At 42.7% G+C, this 20561-nt stretch overlaps 1 protein-coding gene across 1 annotated transcript in view; it reads right to left on the bottom strand.

Moving 5' to 3' along the window:
• Positions 1–20561, bottom strand: part of GLI3 (GLI family zinc finger 3) — a 193820-nt gene that overhangs the window by 128326 nt on the left and 44933 nt on the right. The window contains exon 2 of the mRNA XM_054384768.1: positions 12129–12371. Within this exon, the coding sequence (XP_054240743.1) occupies positions 12129–12371 (243 nt within the window). The remainder of the gene's footprint in view (positions 1–12128; positions 12372–20561) is intronic.

Below are 20561 nucleotides of genomic sequence, written 5' to 3'. Positions count from 1 at the left end.
CACAGAAACAATGATAGAATACATCAAGGGGCTGCAAGGCACTTGATTCTCATTGCATCTCCAAACCTAGGGGATGATGACTGCCTGTATCACTGCTGCACTCTGCCTGCTGCTATTGCACTAAGAGCAGATTTTGCCCCTTGAAGAAAATACGAAATGTTTTTTCAGGAACAAACCCTTCTAAGTGTAGATGCATCTTTTTCATAAATAAATGCTGATAATTTACAGCATTCTCACATCCTGAACCCTCCTTCCCAAGCAGAATGGCACGAATGCAAAATCCACTAGTGCAGAGAGGAGAACAAACTGGCAGCGGGACGTTTTCTGACTCTGAAGCTAAACATCATCACTCCCCTCCTTTAAAAACGAGAAGGAGGAGTGGGTGCAGGAGAAGAAAGGAAAAAGGACTGCCAAAACCAGCAGGTTAAGTAGAGTAACCAGAAACGTACAACCTACTGCTAATGGTTCAGTGTCTGCAAAGGACTGCTCAAAGCTGTGCTCAACAAAAACTCAGTAATAGCCAGAGAGGGATGGCAAAAAAGGCAAGTTGTTTGGGTTTACTTTCTGTCAAATACTGTTAAATATGAGCCACTTTGGAAAAAAAAAATAGAATGAAAGAATGCAATAATGCTTGGTACAGGTGGTACTGAGGTCACTGGCTGGGCCTTCAGACAAAACCATTCCCATGTAAACCTTAAAGAGGATTAATCCTCAAGGACCACTGTAATGAGACCTTAAGAGGCTGAACAACAGCAGCCTATCACAGAGGGAAGCAGTAGCCTGCTCCCAGAAGTCTTCTCTAGCAGAGTTACATCAAAGCAAACTGGAACCAGATAGCAGGATTCTGCAAGAATCCCTTATCTCGGCGCTAGCGGATGCTTCTCCTCTGATTGTCTTGAACTGCCACCTGTCCCAGGCATCTTTGAAGGCAACGCTAAGCCTGTGATGGATCTGACCTCCTTGAGCTGAGATTCTTTTATGTCTTTCTTCATTTTCTGCTCTGTTACATTCTTTCCCTGCGACGCGCACTACATGAAACAAAGGGAGTTCTCACTCCTTGACTTACTGTCCCCAGCTATTTGAAAGCAAAAAAACAATGTTAAGGATTATACTCCACCCGCAATATGGAGCTGTCCTCAGGAGACAAGCCTCTTATTTTTCAGAGTTATAACTAGATGGCTTTTACACGAAGGGACTTTACAATGAGGTTCAACGTTGCTGGGAGCCAAGATATGAAAGCTGCGTATCAGAGATAGCTTAAAAAACAAAAAAGGTTCATAATACAGAAGTATATGAAAAATCACATTACAAAAATAAGCAGGAAAAGAACCAGCAAGCAACGAGCCTCAGAGAAAACACCAAATGACAGGAGTATATGCAGTGCATCCCATATTGCACACAAATATCCCATAAGACCAGTGTAGAGCGTTCTGTAATGGCACCGAATTCATCCTAGATTAAAGGAGTTGTCCACTTTAAGTAAAGAGGAGCTCTGCTACCTGAGACATGTGCATACACTGGCATAAAGCATTCACACAGAGACAGGGCTTTACCATGAATGCCACACATCCTGGCTTCAGTTTGTAAGCAGCAATATGCTGGCAGCCATGCTTCCACTGTCCTGGTGACACGTATTCCTAGTAGGCAACCCCCTGAACATGGGTTCAGGGGCTTGTCATCAGATTTTATTCTGATGTTTATTGTATATTGTGCAAGCCACCATGGTGCTGAAAAGGCTGGGCTGAGGAGGAATGCTGCTACACCTCCCATCTCTGGCTTCCTACTCTTGCACTCAACCAGTTCTGAACCAGTTGTTAAGTCTGTTTACTGCATGGCATCATCAGAAGCACAAGCAGTAAAGCACTGCTAGGCTGCACAGGATGTTGCCTACCAGCAGCACTTCTCAGTTCCCTGCACTGCCAAAACAGAATGCTGTTATTAGTTACAGTTAGGTGAGGCTCACAGAAGTATTACACAGTGGGATGGAAGGAGGAAAGAGAACACACCTTCTGCTTTTGAAGGTTCCTGGGAAATCACAGCTGGGAGAATTCAACCAGCATTGTGAATGGCAAGATTCTGCATCAAACAGCCCAGAGGCTGCTTCTTTAGGTAAGTCACGTCAGCCTTGTATTATGCCAGCCTTCAAGCATGGCCTTAGCACTAAGTAGCCTACATCACTATGGTACAGCAGGACCTTGCCATGTCCCAGCAAGCCCCACATTAGCACAACATGGGCAACGCTCCCACAGGCTGTCTTCTAAAAATGCTGGAGAGGGAGGTTGGTCAGGGCGCAGAGGCACAGCATGCTTCAACCTCCCTGTACAGACCACCTGTTCAGAGCAGTGTACACACAAAACTCACATCTCTGGGAGGAACCACTACCCTCACCTTGCCTTTCTGGTTTATAATGGACAGAGGATGGAAGGTGCTACCGAACACAGGACATATGTCAACCTGTGATGTACATGGTAACTACCTACTGTCTTGGAGGAGATGTGCTATTTCCCCACAAGAACTCAGAAACATTATCACAGGTCAGCACTTTCAGTTTCGTTCAGGTTTTACAATTTTTTCCATGGGAGCAAAGTCAGATCAGCCCTTTATTTATAAGGGGTTTCTTCCAGCTGGCCTTACGTGCTAAAAAGCTTTTAAAAGTGTTCTGCATTGAAGCTGTCCAATCAAGAAAAGCCGAAAACCTGTAAGAGTGAAAATAAGCACAGGCCATGGTCACTGTCAGTCTCAGGTGAAGCAGGGGCATACATTAGGCTTTCCAATCCAGCATCCCAAGTACTAGGCAGTTCAATGATTATGTAATGATGGATGATTAGTGCTCTTCTTCTCCCTCTAGTTAAAAGAGGAATGAAAAAATTCCACTCCTATCACAGCAGAAATAAATGTTTTTGATGTCTGGCACGAATTTTATTGTTAAAAGTACTGTAGACCACTGGTGTTGATGCCAACTTAAATACCATCCAGCATGAAACACAGCTTTGGTGCCAACAGCTCCCTATCACCGTACCATGATGGTCCATCCCGGTGAAAGTGAGCAATCACTATTTATACATAACACAGACCTTGATCCAACAAACCTTATTCACCCAAGGCACCAGATTTCATTTAAACAACGATGTACAACAGAAGTCAAAGCCAAAGCTGGAGGCTTTCAACAGTTGCATCTGCAGGCAGGTTGGTGAAGAAACACACAAATCAAATCAGTATCTTTTTACACTAAGGAGTGTGGCATGCTGTCATTAAATTTATTTCAACACATTCTACCTCATTAGTTGTTTGCTTCAATGCTTGGTATGGTGTTACACTCAGCTGCTACCATCGTCAGCCATTTATTTGGAAGCATGTCATATGCCATTATTTTTGGCTTGTTACCATAAGCTACTTCAACAGGTGACTGCAGACTGAGGAGTAACAATGTTCAGTTCTTCATTTGCAAAATGGTTAACAGGGATCCTTGGGAATTATGATTTTAAATTACAACTAGCACAAGGAGCAGGTAAGATGAAAGCACAGAGTAAGGCAACTGGGGATTATTACAATGTTCATTGAAGCCAGCAGCTGTTGGTTCACTGAATTCATTGGGTTCTGGATCAGTGTTATTTGGTGAAAAATGATGGTTTGAGGAAGCAGTGAAATGTGCAAAGGTAACCAGAAGTAACAATGGGAGGGACATACTCTGCTACCTTATTCAGTGTGACACAGGACCCAAGTGTAATTTATATATTAGAAAGTTATCTGGGAGCTAACTGTGCTGAACTCCAAAAACTCATCAAGACAAATTCTGAAAGACACTAAAAAAACCCATTCTTTAGTTCTTTTTGTTTTTGTAGCCTGACTGTTTCTAAAAGGGAATCACAAAGCTGGGGACAAACCTGTTCATACAAACACACCCACGCAGGTGCTGGCCACCAACATACCTGTTGATGGCCACAAGGCAATGCAGCAACTGTGCTCACAGTTACCAATACACTGGTATTTAGTACAGTACTGGTCCCCCATGCTGGTGGTTGCTACCTCAGCTCTAAGTTTTACGATGACAAATAATCACCGAATCAGAGAATGATAGGGGTTGGAAGGGCATCTAGTCCAACCCCCCATGAAAGCAGGTTCAACTAGAGCAGGTTGCACAACCTTGAAAGTGAAGGCCTGTTCAACCCTGGACTCCAACAGGAAGCCAAAGCTGGTGCTGAGAAACTTCCATGGGACAATCTTGAAGCTGCACCTTGTCAACAGCAACCACAACACCTTCCAAAGCCTTTCTTGACAAGTCTATCCCACAGAGAGAGTGGGTCCATGGAGCCCCCACTCTGCTATTACTCCCCACTGCCCAGCCTAAGGCACCCTCTGGGACACAACGTCCTCCTCCTTCAGTGCCCTCACATTTGGGCTTCCCCTTGGCCAGCAGGAAGGAAGGGTAGAGCACATCCAGATCTCAGTGACAAATACAAGAAAACTAACATGAGGGCACCATGAAAGAGGAGTACCTTGTAGACACTACTCTGCAATCCAACGATTGCCACAGATTTCTTCACAAGAGCTGGATGATCAGTGGGGATGGGGATAAAGTAAGAACTGAACTTCAATGTTTATTTTCTCCATTTGGACACAGGTTTAAACACCAGCTTACAACACTGACAAGGATTCAGCTGCCTAAATTCTGACAATAGTGCCATCTTAGACCCCTAATGTATCGAGATGTTCATACAGAGTTAAGAGATGAGATACACAGGATGTACTGAAGACAAGTCTTTCCAGGGTTGAAGACGAAGACCACCTAGGATCCTTCCAGGCATGAAAATGGAACTTCAAAGCTCTGCTTAGACAGCTGAATCCTTTCTATTTCTCTGACCAGATAGAAGGCTACCAAAGCAAGAGAATCATCTCCTCGGCAGTGTGAAGCACTGCATAGTGTCTAAGTACATGGCTTGTACTCACCAGGTCAGGACAATCTGCTTCAGTTGTTGGTGAAAACCTCAATTGCTGAACCAGCACTTGCTCCACATGCTCCCCACGCTTTGCCAAAAAGACTCAAGCTGCTGCAGTCACACAACTCCTTACGGATACCTTAACGCACCTGATACCAAAAGGTGCATGAGGCTGAGCTCTGGCTAACCTTTACAAAGCTCTAAGGAGCCAAGTCAAAGAAGTTGCTTTTCAAACTGTGCCAAGAAACGTTCACAGGGCAAAGCACTCCTAAAAAGCTGACTGATGGAGAGCAACCTCAGCCATTATGGGATGCTTCAAAATCTGCAGCAAACGATGCTTATCTTCCTTTGGCCATTACTTCTCAACATGCTTCTCATACCTGGCTAACCCCTCACACTGCACACCCTCAGCAACAGCACAAAGATCATTCTGATAACTAATAAAAAGAGAAAACTAATGATCTTGCCCGTTGAAATGGCAGTAATGTGTACAACAGCCATGCTGTGGGTTTTTTTCCTTTGTTGGGGAGGGTGGGGGTGTGTTTCTTTTTTCCCAGTGAACACAGCAGTAGGCAGTAGCCCGTCTCCTTCATCTCTAGGAGGGAAGAGGAAACTTTACCAAAACTTTTTAACTCAGACTTTTATGGCTTCTACATTTATTTGCTGGGAGTTTTTTCTCCACACCTTACAGCTGCTGATGCTACAAAAGTTACCATGTCGATACAGAAGATCAGCACAAATCCAGCACAGATCCTGTCACAAGGCTCTTAGAGATGTCCACGCATCAAGGGACACAGCAACTACGAAGAAGCTTTTCATTCTCTCCCAATTTAGGAACACTTGATCTGCCTTGAGGAAGCTAGGGAGATGGATTACATTATTTCTTGGCTTTTTTTTTTTCCCAGAGTTCTTAAAACTCTGAGTTCTACAGCTCTGAGCAATGCATTCAGTCTCCTTCCATGAAGGCAGTATTACATACTGGTGTCCCTGTCCATGGCAGGGGGGTTGGAATGGATGATCTCTGAGGTCCCTTCCAGCCTGAGCCATTCTGTGATTCTATGATATTGTAAAGCACCTAAAACAGCTTTAGCTGACCAACCAAATAAAACGCATGAAAGAAGTGGTTTTGTATTTTACCTCTGTTTAACTTCCCTATTCCTTAAAAAAAAAAAAAACCCACAACATACAACAAAAAAAAACAAACTGAAAAAAATCAAACTAAACAAACAACAAAAAACATACACAAAACCAAACCAAAACAAAAAACAACGAAGAAACAAACAAAAAAAAAATACCCAAACCACAAACCAAAAGAACACCTCACTCCAGAACTTACATACACATGAACAACCAGAAAAACAAAGAGCTTAACAGAATCCATCTGCTTCTTGGAAAGCTCCATACCCAGAGTAGTGACTGGCAGCTCAATTCTCTTAGGTGCCATAGAGGGATAATTTTAAAAATAATTTTTAAAACTTCAAAGTCCAACACAATTCTAGAGCCATAAGAGATCTCACAAATAGCCTAGTCTACCATCCACACAAACTGAATCACCTCTTCGTATATCATTGTCTACAGTTTCCAGCTGAAATTAATACTATTGGTAATGACAAGGAAAAAATCAGTATTTAAAGATATGTATTGACCTCAACTTAAAACCAAAACAAAGCAAAAAACCCTACAACCCCAAAAAGGTCACCTTTCAGCTTCTCAACCACATTCCATTTGAAGACCTTTTGGATATTGGCAGTTCTGCAGTCTGTCTCATGCTGAGGAGAGAGAAAATCCAGTAGAAGAAAGGACACCTACCTGTCACATCCCACTGCAAATCTATGGGTGCAACTGTTACTTCCAAAAGGAGAGCATCACTCAGGGGCAGCAACCCCAGGGCTCTCAAGAGACTAAGCTTATTCCACAGAAGGGCTTCAGAGAAGTGGACCAGAGCACTTGTAATGAACACAACCTCCCAACCAATGCAGGAGGTTTGTGAAGCATCTTGGAGAGGGTATTTCCATTTAGAAGCTGCTGTTAAGCTTACAAGGTCTGCAGCACCTTCCTAAATTTCAAACTGAACTTGCCTCTGACCCTAAGTTTATTTGCTGGAGGTTATTAAAAGGTTATTGAAAGATCCTATTACGTTTTAGAGTTTTATCCCACAAACAGTTTTACAAACATGATCATTTTCTTAAAGATCAACATTTCAGTAGCTCAGGGGACACCCATAATCTGACATTCACTTTTCTACTACAGGCTTTTTTTCCTGAGGGTTTTATTAAAAGCTTTAGATTTTACTTTTTTTAGCTATACCCCATAAATCACTGTCTCTGGAGAGTTTTGTTACTGAAGCACTTATGCCCCTCCCCTGCAAAATGCTGCAGAGATGAAGAAGTAGGACCTAGATTTTCAGAGGTATTTAAAAGGACAAACTCACTTTGAAATTGAAGAGCCTCTCAATGTGTTTAAAGACCCTAGCCCTAAATCTCTGCAAGGATTCCTCACTGACACTCTCTTACTGCTCTCCAACAAGGCTGGGGGGAGACTCACCATCAAAAGCTGTCCCAGGCTCTGCCTCCTGCTGCCGCTGGGAAGCTAGGAAGTGAGCTAAGAAAACTGCCTGCTTTGGGACTATCCAGAAGTGTCTTGGTTGTCTCTCCAGAGTTCCACGATGGTGCCAGGGAGAATACAAGGGAGGCCACCAGCCCTCCCCCTCCACAAAGCAAACAGGGACCCCCCCTTCCATGAGCTCATCAGCCTGTGGTGACCTGGACTGATGTTACTGTCCAACATGCTCTACAGAGCCGGCCGTTGTGGTTCAAGCCACACTGCCATGGAAAGTCACTGCTTTCCAATTACTGCATTTTAAGGCAGTGTTTCCAGTCACAAGTTTGCATTTGCAGAAACACACTCTAATTTCCCTTTTTTTTTTCTCTCTCATGTTTGTTTTCTGTGGGGAGATGAAGAAAGGGGAATTCTTGTCAACAGAAATTAAAAGCCAGTAAGTGAACAAGCACACCTAGTGAAGCAGCATTGTATTTTCCTTGCTGTGGCCTTTTGTTCATGTTGCAAATTGATTCTGAGATGACACTAACTTTGAGCAATCTAACTCAGGCAGTTATGCAGGGCCCGATCCTTATAAAGTAGAAGTCCAGGCATACTCAGTGGGGACTGAGGGCAATCAATACCTTTGGAGGGTTAATCCTGTGTAGTGTACACTAAGCAGTTCCTACTTCCCCAGACAGATACAGAAGCTTCAATAACAGCAGAATAAATCTCTGGTAAGGAGGGGAAAAAAAATATTGAGTTCCTGCTTTCACCTACACTCAGTGCAACCTTTTTGGATAAAGGGCTCTAGCAGAAAGAACCCTACCAGGGCCATTCCAGTGTATAACATTTTTAGATCAGAGTCAACTGAACTGTCACTGCTTTTTTCCTTAAGATAATTCTTCAGGCTTTACTAATTAGGTACTAACAATTCTTCCAGATGAACCATGAAACCCAGGGAAAAATACCAGCAGTATGTTTTAAATCAAAGTGTTTACATCAGGAATGATTCATATTTTCCATGAGGAATGGTTTGTGAGACAGGCAGACTTAGCATTGCCATAAATCTGCATGGGAGTTAAAATTGGGGAAGAGAGTAACGAAGGGAAGTTGCTATCCTCACCTCCCCTGCTTCAGCTCCACTTCTAGAGACAGAATTTACATTAGCAAGGGGCTCCAGATACCACGGGAATCAATGTTTGAGAAACAGAGGGTTTAAAGTTTAAAAAACTAATTAAGCTCAGTAACCCTGCTCTCTTCAATAAAGAAAAGGTGCAACACATGAAAGGAAACTCCAGCATTTTTGTCATCTCCCCCAAAGTTTGTAAAAAGAAAAAGGTTTTTTAGAAGTTAAAAAATGCTAAACAATACCCCTCACACTGTGATCAGTGTTTAAACAGCGCTTAAGAAATCCGTAACAAAAAAAAAGGCAGACAGAAACCAAAACTTTCTGGTTTAGGTCTGTTTGTTTTCCCTTTTATCTCTTGAAGGATAGAGGGCTGTGAGCTGAGCACAAGGCTGCTCTCTCATTCTCAGCTGCTAAATGGTTGAGGGGCTCTCTGCACTGCCAACTCCATAGCATGTTTCATCCCAGCTTTGAAAAGCTGGTCCACTTGAAACACAACCATTATCCCCACCCACACTCTGCAGGAGAGCAAACTCCCCCTCAATGAGGTATTTATTCCCCGTATATGGTAACTATTATTTCTGACATTTACAAGATCAGTCATTTTAATTAGGAAAAAGAAATTATAACAACAAAAAATCCTGCAAGACACACACACACTGACACGCATATTTACAAGTAGAAAATGCGCAAGAATAAGTTTTCAATAGTACCCAGTCAGCATTCCTGGAGGGGTAACACGACTATCCACACACAATTGACTCAAATGCTCTTTTTTTTTTTTTGAAAAAATAAACAATTTACACACCCCCTTCCTTAAACAAAATAAACATATAATTCTCATTCTTCCTGTGTTACAGGAAAGCCAGCCCCTTCTACCACCTATTCCTCAAAATACACAATGAGCATAAATAGAAAAGCACACCAATTTAGGCATCTCTTGCCAAGCCTGTATTCTTCCAAACGGGGAACCATCAAAGGTATCCAACCCTGTCCATAGAAACAACCATATCCGCATCCAATCTTACAACCTAAAGTAGGGCCACCCCCTTCCAGTCCCCCACATTCAAACCCGCATATTTCCTTTTGGCTTGCATAACATTAGGAAACAAAAACACTATGACAACACCTCTTCCTACGCAGGACATAAGTGGCCCCATGATTCAAGTTGCTTCCATGATCCCCATATAATGGCCACAAAAACAATCAGTCCTACATGCACAAACATTCTGCTATTAAACCGACAACTCTAATACCCCCATTTTAAAAATAAGCCAACTTAATCCAAAACAACCCTTAGTCATGCCCTCATTCCTTTTATCACATTTATTAAAGGTAAATAAAAGCATGACGGCTTTTTATACAGCATTAATAGATTGAGGGATTTTATAAACCAGTGAGTACAAACATACAGCTCACTACAGCAGCAGTGGAGCAGGTCTTCCCATCCAGTATTTTCTGATTCCTGATTTCTGCTTCCATGTTGCTCATTTAAAACTAACTAATCTCCTGTTTCTCTACTGTTATATGCTGGATAATTTCTGCTGTTCTCTCAACTTCTGTCATCAACGTTTCTCTAGAAGCCTGCCCATCCTAACTAGCTAGGGGTTACTGATCACAGCGCAGACATGGTGGCTTCATCGAAGCCTGTGAGCTCTCATCAAAAGCCAAATTCAATAAAACAAAACAAATTTAACTAAATGCAAAGCACTCAGACTCATTCTGACTGGCTGGACCTTTTTCTTCAGTCTGAATCTTCAGTAGTATCAATAACACCTTGAACTAGATTTAAGGGTTGAGCTGGCAACTGGTCAGATGGTTAAAATGCCAATCATCACCACTAAATTCAGTGGCCAAGTTGTTTGTTTGGGGGGCAGTTTTGTTATACATTTAATCTCTCCTCAGCTGTACTGTCTACAGACAGAGGAGTTATTTTGTTTCCCCAATAAGATTTTAAGTAGGATTTGGCAGTTCTGTTAGCCCACCTTAAGCTACAATTGGTGCCTCCAACCTGCAAGCTAGTATTCCTAGGCACTGCTGCTCCTGAGTGGTAGTTTGCTCTGAACATTCATGCCTGTCTGGCAGACGAGTCTGCCGCTGGTGTGCTGCAACACATCCTCCTCAGCAGAAAGAAGTCCCACAGAGGCTTTGAGCAGGGCTGTGTAAAAGAGGAGGAGGAGAGGGAGGGTGTACAGAAACCAACTGCCTAAACTGGAAGAGAGCTCAAAAGCCCCATTGCAAACTTTTCCCCTCACTACTGATCTAAACTCTAAAGACAACAAGTGTTCGGTTTCTCATAGCACCTCCACCCTTATTAACAATCAGGCCTTTTTTTTTTTTCCTTTGGCTTGCCTTTTTTTTTTAAAGGAGGTTGGTGAGACTTAAGGTTGTGCAAGACATACTTTGATCTGCACCCTGATGAGTGAACATTCCCCTTTGCTGCTAGCCCAACTAATGAAGGGATAAAATTAGCTTTTATCCCTGGCACTTTCTTTAGCAAAAAAACATGCACTAATCAGCTGTCCTCACTAATCAGTCATCTGGCTAATGACCTTTTGCCTTAAAACACTAAAATTTCTGAATGATGTGAAAAAAGAAAAAAAAAACCAACCCAATGCAGACTGGCCCCTCTTTGTGGGTTTTAGGCCCATCATCTGGAAATGGAGACTAGAAGGTTAAATGGCAAATCTGTATCCTGACTGGGTGATAAATCAATAATCAAAAGGCACCAGCCTTGACACCTCAAGATGTACTTCATTACAGCACAACTAAATGATTTTTTTCCCCCACTTTCTTTTTTTGTAAACTAGAAGCAGATGAAAAATATTTCTGAACTCCCTCATACTCTGCCTGTGGAAAAATCCACTCCACATCTGTGTTCAAGTGTTAGTTAATTTCTTACTTTTTTATTAATGCTTGAGCAGGAATTCAGAAGTTGAAACTATTTGCCTTTTTTCCACACCCCCTCCCCCCCCAACTTCAGACAACTGTAGCTGGGGAAGAAAATTGCAAGTCCAATCCATCAGCCTGCACACTCACACACAGGCATGAATCCCTTAAAAAACTTCCAAAGCAAAACTCCCAAAATGCTGCAGTAAACCTTTCAGTCCCCCACTCCCAAACTCTCCTTGTACGAGGCACGGTCCTTCCTCCTCTCAATACTATACTTTAACTCTGTTTTAAAAGCAAGGTTTTAGGGTCTGTTTCATTTTCCTTCTGTGCTTTCTTTAATGAGGCCTTTTTCCTTGGTGTATTAAAGAGGTGGAGCAAATGCAACCCTGGATAGCTAAAGAGGATTAGCAACAGATGAGATGTCCTGTGGAAGCTGCTTTGCAGAGGCCTGTGATCATTGCTAAGCTGCAATGGAACCCTGATTTTTAACTTCAGAAAAAAAGGTCATGTTTACCTCAACGCCCCCCCAACCCCCCCACAAAGCAAGGCAACAAATAAAATGACATTAGATTTGACAGCCTTTACAGCCTTCCAACTTTGCATCCCCAAAGGAAGCAGCAATGGGTACTCACGGTAGTGAGGGTCCATGTAACCGTTCCGGGGGTCCATGGTAAAGAGCGTCCCACGGTAAGGTACAGAAGGTTCGGGAAGGTGTGATATAGATCCATGGATCTCCTTCTTGATTAATGAGGCCCTTTCCTCGCTCGACGTGGAAGGCTCTTCACTGATCTTGCCGAGGCCTTGCCCACCCTGCGGCTGCATTGTGATCGCGTTCCTTCTCTCTCTGTGATAGGTCTGCCCAGGACTTTCATCCTCTGCAAAAAAAACAGGGAGAAGAAAGAGAGAAGGGCAGGAGAAAGAGAGAGACACACTTTTAGCCCATTTATAACAAATACAATAAAGAAAAGTTCTCCCCCACCTTCCTCCTCACTCCCCCCTCCTTACGGTGTAAGTTGGTGACAGTAGGTGCACGTGTGGCTGTGAGGGATGGTCAGGGGAAGCCTGCCTCTTCTGAGCGGGCAGCTGCTGAGCAGTAGATCATCATCACCCATGCGCCAATGCTCCTACCAGAGGGACTATCAATCCTGGGAGAACAGACACAGCCTGCCTGTTTTCTTAACTCTGAGTTTGGGCTGCCTGATAGGGAGGCAAAAAATGATTTGTCACAAAGAGGAGAAGATGAACCCTGCCAGCTGGGCCTAAATCAAACCTAGCCACCCACTGCTGCTCTGCAGCCCAGCTCCACTCCCTGGAAGTTTGCTGATGGGAGAGGTTGCAGCGTTGCAGGAAGGTCACTAGTGATCAGGACTAAGATGAGCAACACTAAAATGGATAAAATGGCTCAATATACAGCACCAGCAGCATCAGACAGGTGCAAGTGAGGCTACTTACTCTAAGAGTGTCACCACATGGATGTGTGTACAGAGTGGTAGGTCACACTCCTCTTTCTGTTTTCCATATTCACACAGATAATACCCACAAATTTTTAATGAACAAGAGGAAGGGAGAAAAATAAAATTAGGAGGGTCAAACCCAAGCCCTAGTCTGGAGTAAGCCTCTAAGCCTATGAGGCAAAAAAGGGCCCCCTGATGACGGCTCTAACAGCTTCCCTTGCAGGTAGCCCCAGGACCAGGTGCTGAACCAGCCCTCTGGTCCCACATGAATTTCTTACCCCAGGGAGCTACATGTACCTTTTCAAAACTAGACCAGTTTGTTCTGGTCCTCAAAAGGCAGATACATATTTCTGGGTACATTTCACATGTGCCATGTGGCACAGGGTTTTGCTAGCTGCAGAAGTCTCTACTGTGAATGCACTCCTTCAGTTGTATTACCAGTTTAAAATACGGAGATGTTTCTCTAAAACAAGCACAACTGCTAGCTGTAATCCTCGGCTGATACCCGTGGCTCCAGGTACAGCCTTGTTCAATCAACCATGCTGAACATGAAGTGTAGACCAGTATCTCTTGACAAAGTACTGGTAAAGAGGCTTAGCCTTTAAAGTTGCTCAGCACATGCAGAACCTCAGATTATTAAACACTGTGCACAAAAAAAGGTAAGTGGAAAGGAAATGAAAACACCCCTAGGAAATAAAACTAGTGCATACTCTACAACCCACACACAAGGAAGGTTCACGGGCAACAGTGCCAAGATCGCACTTCAGTTGTCAGACATTTGAGGTCAGGGCTGAATTCTGACTTGTACCTTGCCCTGGTGTACTCGTTCTCACAACAAAAGCTCCAGCCAGCAATTCACCAGGAGACTTTCACCAAACCTGACACCAGCGTAACTCAACCTATTTGCCGTCACATGAATTAAATTAGAAACAGGCTGTGCGAGTATAGATACCTGGAGCCGAATTTTGGATGTCATATGCATAAACGAACTACAGCTTTGAACATGGTGCTTTTCCCTGCCCCCTTTCCTCCCAAGTAGCAGCAAGAAGAAAACCCAGCAGCACAGCCTATTGAGAGCTTAATTATTTTTCTATCTCCAAGTATTACAGCAACCACGGTTTGCTGACTTATCAGTATCTTCCAGGGACTGAATTCTTTTTACAGCCAGCAGTAATTCTTCACACAGAGCATTTCCAGGGTTGGGGCTGAGAAGAAAGAGTTAATGAGAACGAACAACAAAACTGCGAAGTTTGAACTCTTTGCACTTTTCTACTTTTTATTAATATGCACAGGCACTGGTCCCTGCTCTGGATTAGCAGGGTTTAAGGTTTCAACTTTTTATATCAAAGCTGGTTTTAGTTAGAGATCTGCAAAAGTGAGTCTAAAACTTTAAAACTTATATGAGGTTTTTAGAAAGCTGCTTGTATAACTAAAAAAAAAAAAAAAAAAAAATTCATCACCCCAAAGTCATATTTTCCATCACATTTCTCTCTAGCCAGAGTCTTTTATGTTAAATTTCAACCTAGAGTGAACTTTCACTGATGAGATGTAAACTCTTGTAAAAACAGGGGATTACACTTCATTTGAAATCCTGACAGACCCTTAAGCAGAGCAAGCTAACCTGTGCTACCACAGTATGGAAAGAAGCTAGCTGGAGTGATTTGTGGGGCTGTATAATCAATCTCAGGATCAGATAGGGTTTCAGTTCTTTTACTCTTCCATATAAAGTTAATATTTGTTAAAACTGCTGTCCTGGGATACAACAAGAAGCTGACGTCTGTCTGCAAGCTACACTTTTATTCCTTCCTTCTCAAAACATGCATGTGTCATGAATCAAGGTACTGGTGACTGCTATGTAACAAGCTGATTTTCCAAATTGATGAATGAAATTCAAAACCTACTTTGTGTAACTTTGAAAATTAAAGGAAAAATGTGTTTTGCTTTACTAAGCTTTCCTTTTCTTTTGGTTCCTTGAGAAAAGAAGAAAAAAAATTTTTTTTTTAAAAGTAGTATTTTTCCTCCTGCATCAACCCTTTGTCCTCAGTAGGAAATTACTACCGTGTGCTGTTGGAACTCAAGCATTTCTGTACATTGTCTGCCATGTAAAAGTTCTCCCAGAAGTATTTCTTTTTTGTTAAGTAAACACGATGGTGTTTATGCATTAACAAGACACATTCAATGGCCAAACATCTCGCTAAGTGTTTCTTTCATGTTTCACACCACTGAGCTGCTTTTGATAGGGGCAGATGAGAAACTTGACAGCAGCCATGCTGCAGGACAGAAACTGGGCGATGTGCAGGAGCAACCCTGGTGCTCAGCAGGGAAACTCCTCTGGCAGCAAGGCCAGCGGCTCTCGCAGCGGCAGGCGAGCCACTCCAGTCTGCCAAAAGGAGAAAGCTGAGCTGGTTCTGTTTCAGCTGATTCGTTCAATAAAGGTTTAAGAGTAAGTGTGGGCAAGTCACGCCAGGCCAAATAATTGACAGAGACATACTGTCCACCATGGCAACAAGTGGGACTCTATAGTAGAAGTGTAAGCAAACAGCCCACTTCCCCAGCAGCATCTGCCCAAGGGGGTTACAGCCAAATATACAACAATTGTTACTGCTCTGCTCACGTTTCAGAAGTGCTTGGCTTTAGGGTCAAAAAAAACATCTGATTTGCTGAAATCTTGCAGAGAGACAAAAGCTAAAATGAAAGGGACTGATCCTCCCTCATCTCCACCTGCTTCCTAACACCAACTCCAGCATAGCTGATCCCGTCTTTCAGGGGTGTAAGAGAGAGGGGTTAAATAAGAAAAGCAAAAAGTAATCAGGCCCCAAGAGCAATCTGCATAAGCTTCTCTTTCTCCATGTACAGCCTACTCTGCCTTTAGAAGCCAGTACCCAGAGATACGTTACAAGTGCCCAGCCCGCAATGATCACATTAATCCAAGATTCTTCAACCCACTGAGAAACGCCTGATTTGGTCTAGCCATTCTGATCAGCAGCAGTTTGTGTTAGAAGTGCTGAGCACCAAGAAACACACCATATTTAATCAACAAGCTTTTTCAAAAACCTCACCCTGGCCAGCATGCCTGAATAAACACACTTTTAATTGCTCAGCTCTTTTACCCAGAAAATCAAAAATCAGAAGAAACAAAAACACAAAAATCCATGAAACTTTCTTTCCCTGTTGAACTTTTTTTTTTATTTTCCCCTTTTTTTATTGTAGGCCATGAGTAAGCAGAAGCTTTTTTACTTTCAAGCTCTAAAAGTTGACAACTGGGAAAAAAAAAAAAAAAGTTAAAATCTATTGATAGACCACACCAAAAATCAGTCTCAATACACTTTGGAGCCCCCTGCTTGAACAAGACACAGCCAGCCCAGTGAAATCTGTTTATGTAGAAGTTTCACCCCCGCATTTCTGCATGCACATCGCAGGGAGTGTTACTGCTTCACAAGCGATCTGCTGACACACTTTGTCTGGCTAAGAGAAAAAAAAAGATACTTACAACTCAGTCCAAGAGACCCTGGCTGATGCTCCCTCCAAGGTCTTCTCTTGACCAAAATTTTCAAGCTATTGGGACATGGGCATTCCTCCCTCTCTTTCCCCCTCTCTCCCTTTCTCCCCCCGCTCCTTGTCTCCCTCCCTCTCTCTCAGAGGCAGTGCTTCTCCCATTAGAAGAATTAAAAGTGGTTGGTGCCATGCTAAATTTAACAAGCTCATTAGTATTCTTCCTGTGTGCTTCCTAGTGAACTCTCCCTATTCAAGCAGCTCTCTCTAGCTGAGGGGTCAGGCGGCTAATCATTAAATCAAACTAATGTCACCCTATCACAATCAGCCTAAAAGAAGGAGGGTTTATTATTTCAGTTTATGCTAAATAAACGGTTTTACAAATGGTCTCCAAGCAAGGTCAACAGCAGCTTCAATTACAAGACAAACTTAACAAGAGTTGCTATAAACCAAGTGCTCCATATTGACCTAAGCACAAGCTCGGCTTCGCATATTGCCACTAGCAGGATTGTACAGGAATGCATATTGTAAAATAAAGGGAAGGGTAATCTTTTCTTTGCCAGAATTTGTGACTGCACAGAGACTGCTCATTCACCTCTCCCCAACCAGCTTGCTGCTCAGCTCAATTCACCCCACACAAAGGCTGAAGACCAGACCTCAATGGACCGAGTGAAACATGTTCAAAACTAGGCCCTCTATTGTGACTGAATTTCTTAACATCTTTTCAAAAAGCGGAGAATGCCTTGAGGCTAAAGGAAGAAACAGGCTAATGGTGAATTGGGAATACTGAGCAAATTTCAGAGCCCTTTCCTCCTAGCTTTTGAGGTTGAAAGCAAGCTCTTTCCTTTCAAGTTTCAAAGTCCTTTTTCCTCCCGCAGTGTCACAGAAGGATTTGAAAAGAAGGTAATTGTGCTCACAGTCCCCCTGATCAGAGCTTACGTCCTATTTCTGGTATTTCAGAATACTTCTTGCAATAATGGTGCATATAGCTCAATCCCTTAACCGTCCTGCACTCTGCAATTGCTCATTAAATGAACAATTGCTGGTATAAAATGCCTTTTATGTTCAAGGTCTGGATATAAGATAAGCATTCTAGTACTCTAAATTTGGTTTACTAAGGAAACTCTCCATCATTAAATTACAAAACTGAAGTCAGAATATCAGTCTTTCCCAGAAAAGCAGCATTTTAGGTTGTTGTGAGCCAGAAGGAAGGGGGGATGGAATGTAAAATAGATTGACTACTTAGATTCTTAACACAATAGATACCTAAGTAAGAAAGCAATTTCTCCCCACATTTAAGAGTGTCTAAGTTTTTGAGACTTAGTATTTTCTTTTTGGAAATGATGCAATAGAGCAATTGCCAGGCTCATTAGGACATGTGTATCAACACCTTGTATACACACACTCATCTCTACTTTCTGGCCACCTTAAGAGCAAAGCAGAAGGAAATACATCTGTAGGACTGCGCCTGCCTTTAAAAACAGTGTGTGTCGTAACAAAAGTTTTGGTTTGGGTGGGTACAGTAGTTTAAATTGGGCATTCTTGGTCCTGTGTTTGTTATTTCCCTGCATTTGGAGCAACTGCACATGAAGTACAAGCTCTGGAAAGACTAACACAGATATGAAGCACAATGCTCATAATTGGTTTTAAAAATAGACTCCCGCCACACGAGACGCTATAAAATCTGTTAGATAACAAGCACAGTACTCACTTTATTTGCAGTGCTTAAGCATACTTTATACAAGACTTACTGTGCTTATAAATAGCATACATTCTCTGAGCTCACCACTGAAAATGTATAGATTTATATTCCCATTTGTAATGGATTTTCAGCTTAGTTCTTTTCCCATTACCATACATACTGTATTTTCCAGGAACTGCTTTGTGACCTCTGGAATATGAATACACAGCTCTTTTATCTGTTTTTGTCTGGTTGGTTGTTTTCAGAAACTTGTTATATTCTTTTGTTTGTCATCTTTAACTTTCACTGGAAGAAAAAAGGATTTACCAACAAGGCAGAAAGCAGACCCAGTTCCAACAATACCTATGCAACACGCCACTCCCCTGTTATTCTCCACAAACGAGAGACATTCATTTTTTGCTGCACCTACAACACAACTCAATTCAGTCTTTTTTTTCAAAGCATGCAGGTAGCCAGAACAGAGTGCATCAATACAGTTTCTATGACTTTTAAAAACAGAGCCTAATCCTGCACTCCTCTGGGTCAATGGCAGAGCTCCCACTGTCCCCGAGAAGACAAGAGTGGGCTTGTAGAGAGCTCACACTGCTCCAATGTTAAGTCACTGATGCATTGCTATCAGCAGAACATGGCTCACAGCCTTTTCCAACTGTGCACATAACCCTTTCCCCAAGACGGCTGAGGAACTTGCAAATGGTATAAAGCAGCTTAAAATTCAGGTGAACTTTTTCAGACACCTAATCAGAGAGAGCTTTGTTAGTAGCAATGTCTTTATCTCAATTTCTTGATTACCCAGATAAATTTACACTGCTTGGTGCCTCCCCAACTGCTCCCAACTAAAATCAAGTGGCTGAAGTTAGCTGGCATATGTGAAATTAGGTAAAAAAACACCTCACTTTAAAGTTTCATGCAAGCAAACACCTACTAGATTTAACTGGAAGTCTACATCTACAAACCCCAGCATTAGCCCCACAGGGAAATGCTAAAAATCCAATTTAAGATACACAAATTTCCCACTCAGGGAACACACACAAAGGCACAGGGTGCTGTGGAAACCTCCTGGTCAGTCCCAGGACTCTCACCCTCAGAAGGCAGACAAAAATTTACTGACCTGACACTCGAGCCATCTCACTGACCTCAATGACTTTGGAGCCGTGGAAGTTACTTGCTGCAAACCAAATTCCCGTGGTATCCTGTCAGCCAAGTTTGCCTAGAGCTGTCCTGCTGAACAGCCAACCAGTCGATATGGGGATCCTGAGCCCCTACACTGTCCAGTCTAAGCACACAGGGCTGCAAGCCTCAGGGAAACTGATGGAATCTCTAACTCTCAACAACTCACAATGTCAGGCTCCTAAGGAGTGGAAGCCTCACATATGAGCAAGCCCTCTCCTAGCCCATTTCCATACAGACTTTAAAATAACAAAACCAAACAATTTAAATCAAAACAGCTGAAACCATTTTCTGCCTTCCTAAGTTCAGGGCTACATGTTTCTCCTGTGGCAGACAGTGGGTTATTGCAGTGACACTGAACACCCCTGGCAAGCACAGCCCCCAGCACTCTGGTCTAGGTGTTGGTGACGACATTGCTGCAGGAAAAACACTGAACCCTGCACCCAGGTAAGCAGCAGGCTGTGAGCTTTTCCATTGAGCTTTGTGGAACCTACAGAGCCCAAATCCTGCTTGCTTTACACACACTGTGACCCTGCAGATTCAGTGAAACTGAACTCATGCAAGTAGGGATTCATGTCCAGCACCAGAAACGCTCCCACCATTGGGCACAAATGGTTTGTGCCTGGAAAACATACTGGAGATGTTTGTTAGCACATGGAAATGCTGTATCATTAGCTTGATGAGAAAGGGACTCTCAGTAATACAAGTGCTTTGTAGTTCCAGTGGACAAGAAAAGAAGAAAGCCTTACTGCAGAAGTAAAAGACATCTGAAGGTAGAATTAATTGGCAAAATTAACATGTGGCATGTGATTTCTCCTTTCAAATTTGCAGAACTAGAAGGCTAGCAGAAACATTTCACTTTCTTGTTATAGCAATTTTAATTTTGCTACTTGAGGGTTGGGAACGAGAAAAAAAAGGTCTCCTGCAAAAACAATCTTACTTTTTCATTTCCCTTCTTAAAAAGTCTTCCACCTTGTAAAATTCAACAAAACCTGCAAGTTACTGTGTTACAGCCCCAGCACACTACACTTGCTCCAAGTCTGCTGGTGAAGTTTAAAACTCAAGGTTTGCGTGTTCAGAATCTCACTAGGATTGCTGCTCTTCTCTGACATCTAGCCTATTCAAAGAAGCCAGAAAGACTCAAATATAACTTAAAGATTACTCTGGATATGGACATCAAGATCTGACTATTGGCAACCTTTTTCTCAGAAGGGAAAAGCTCCTCAGCTTCTTGCGAAACATTCAAAAGG

The sequence above is a fragment of the Indicator indicator genome, chromosome 11 (assembly GCF_027791375.1).
Source record: "Indicator indicator isolate 239-I01 chromosome 11, UM_Iind_1.1, whole genome shotgun sequence".
Classification (NCBI taxonomy): Eukaryota; Metazoa; Chordata; class Aves; order Piciformes; family Indicatoridae; genus Indicator; species Indicator indicator.
Note: the sequence above shows the minus strand (reverse complement) of the source record. Positions and strands in the feature narration are given on the sequence as shown.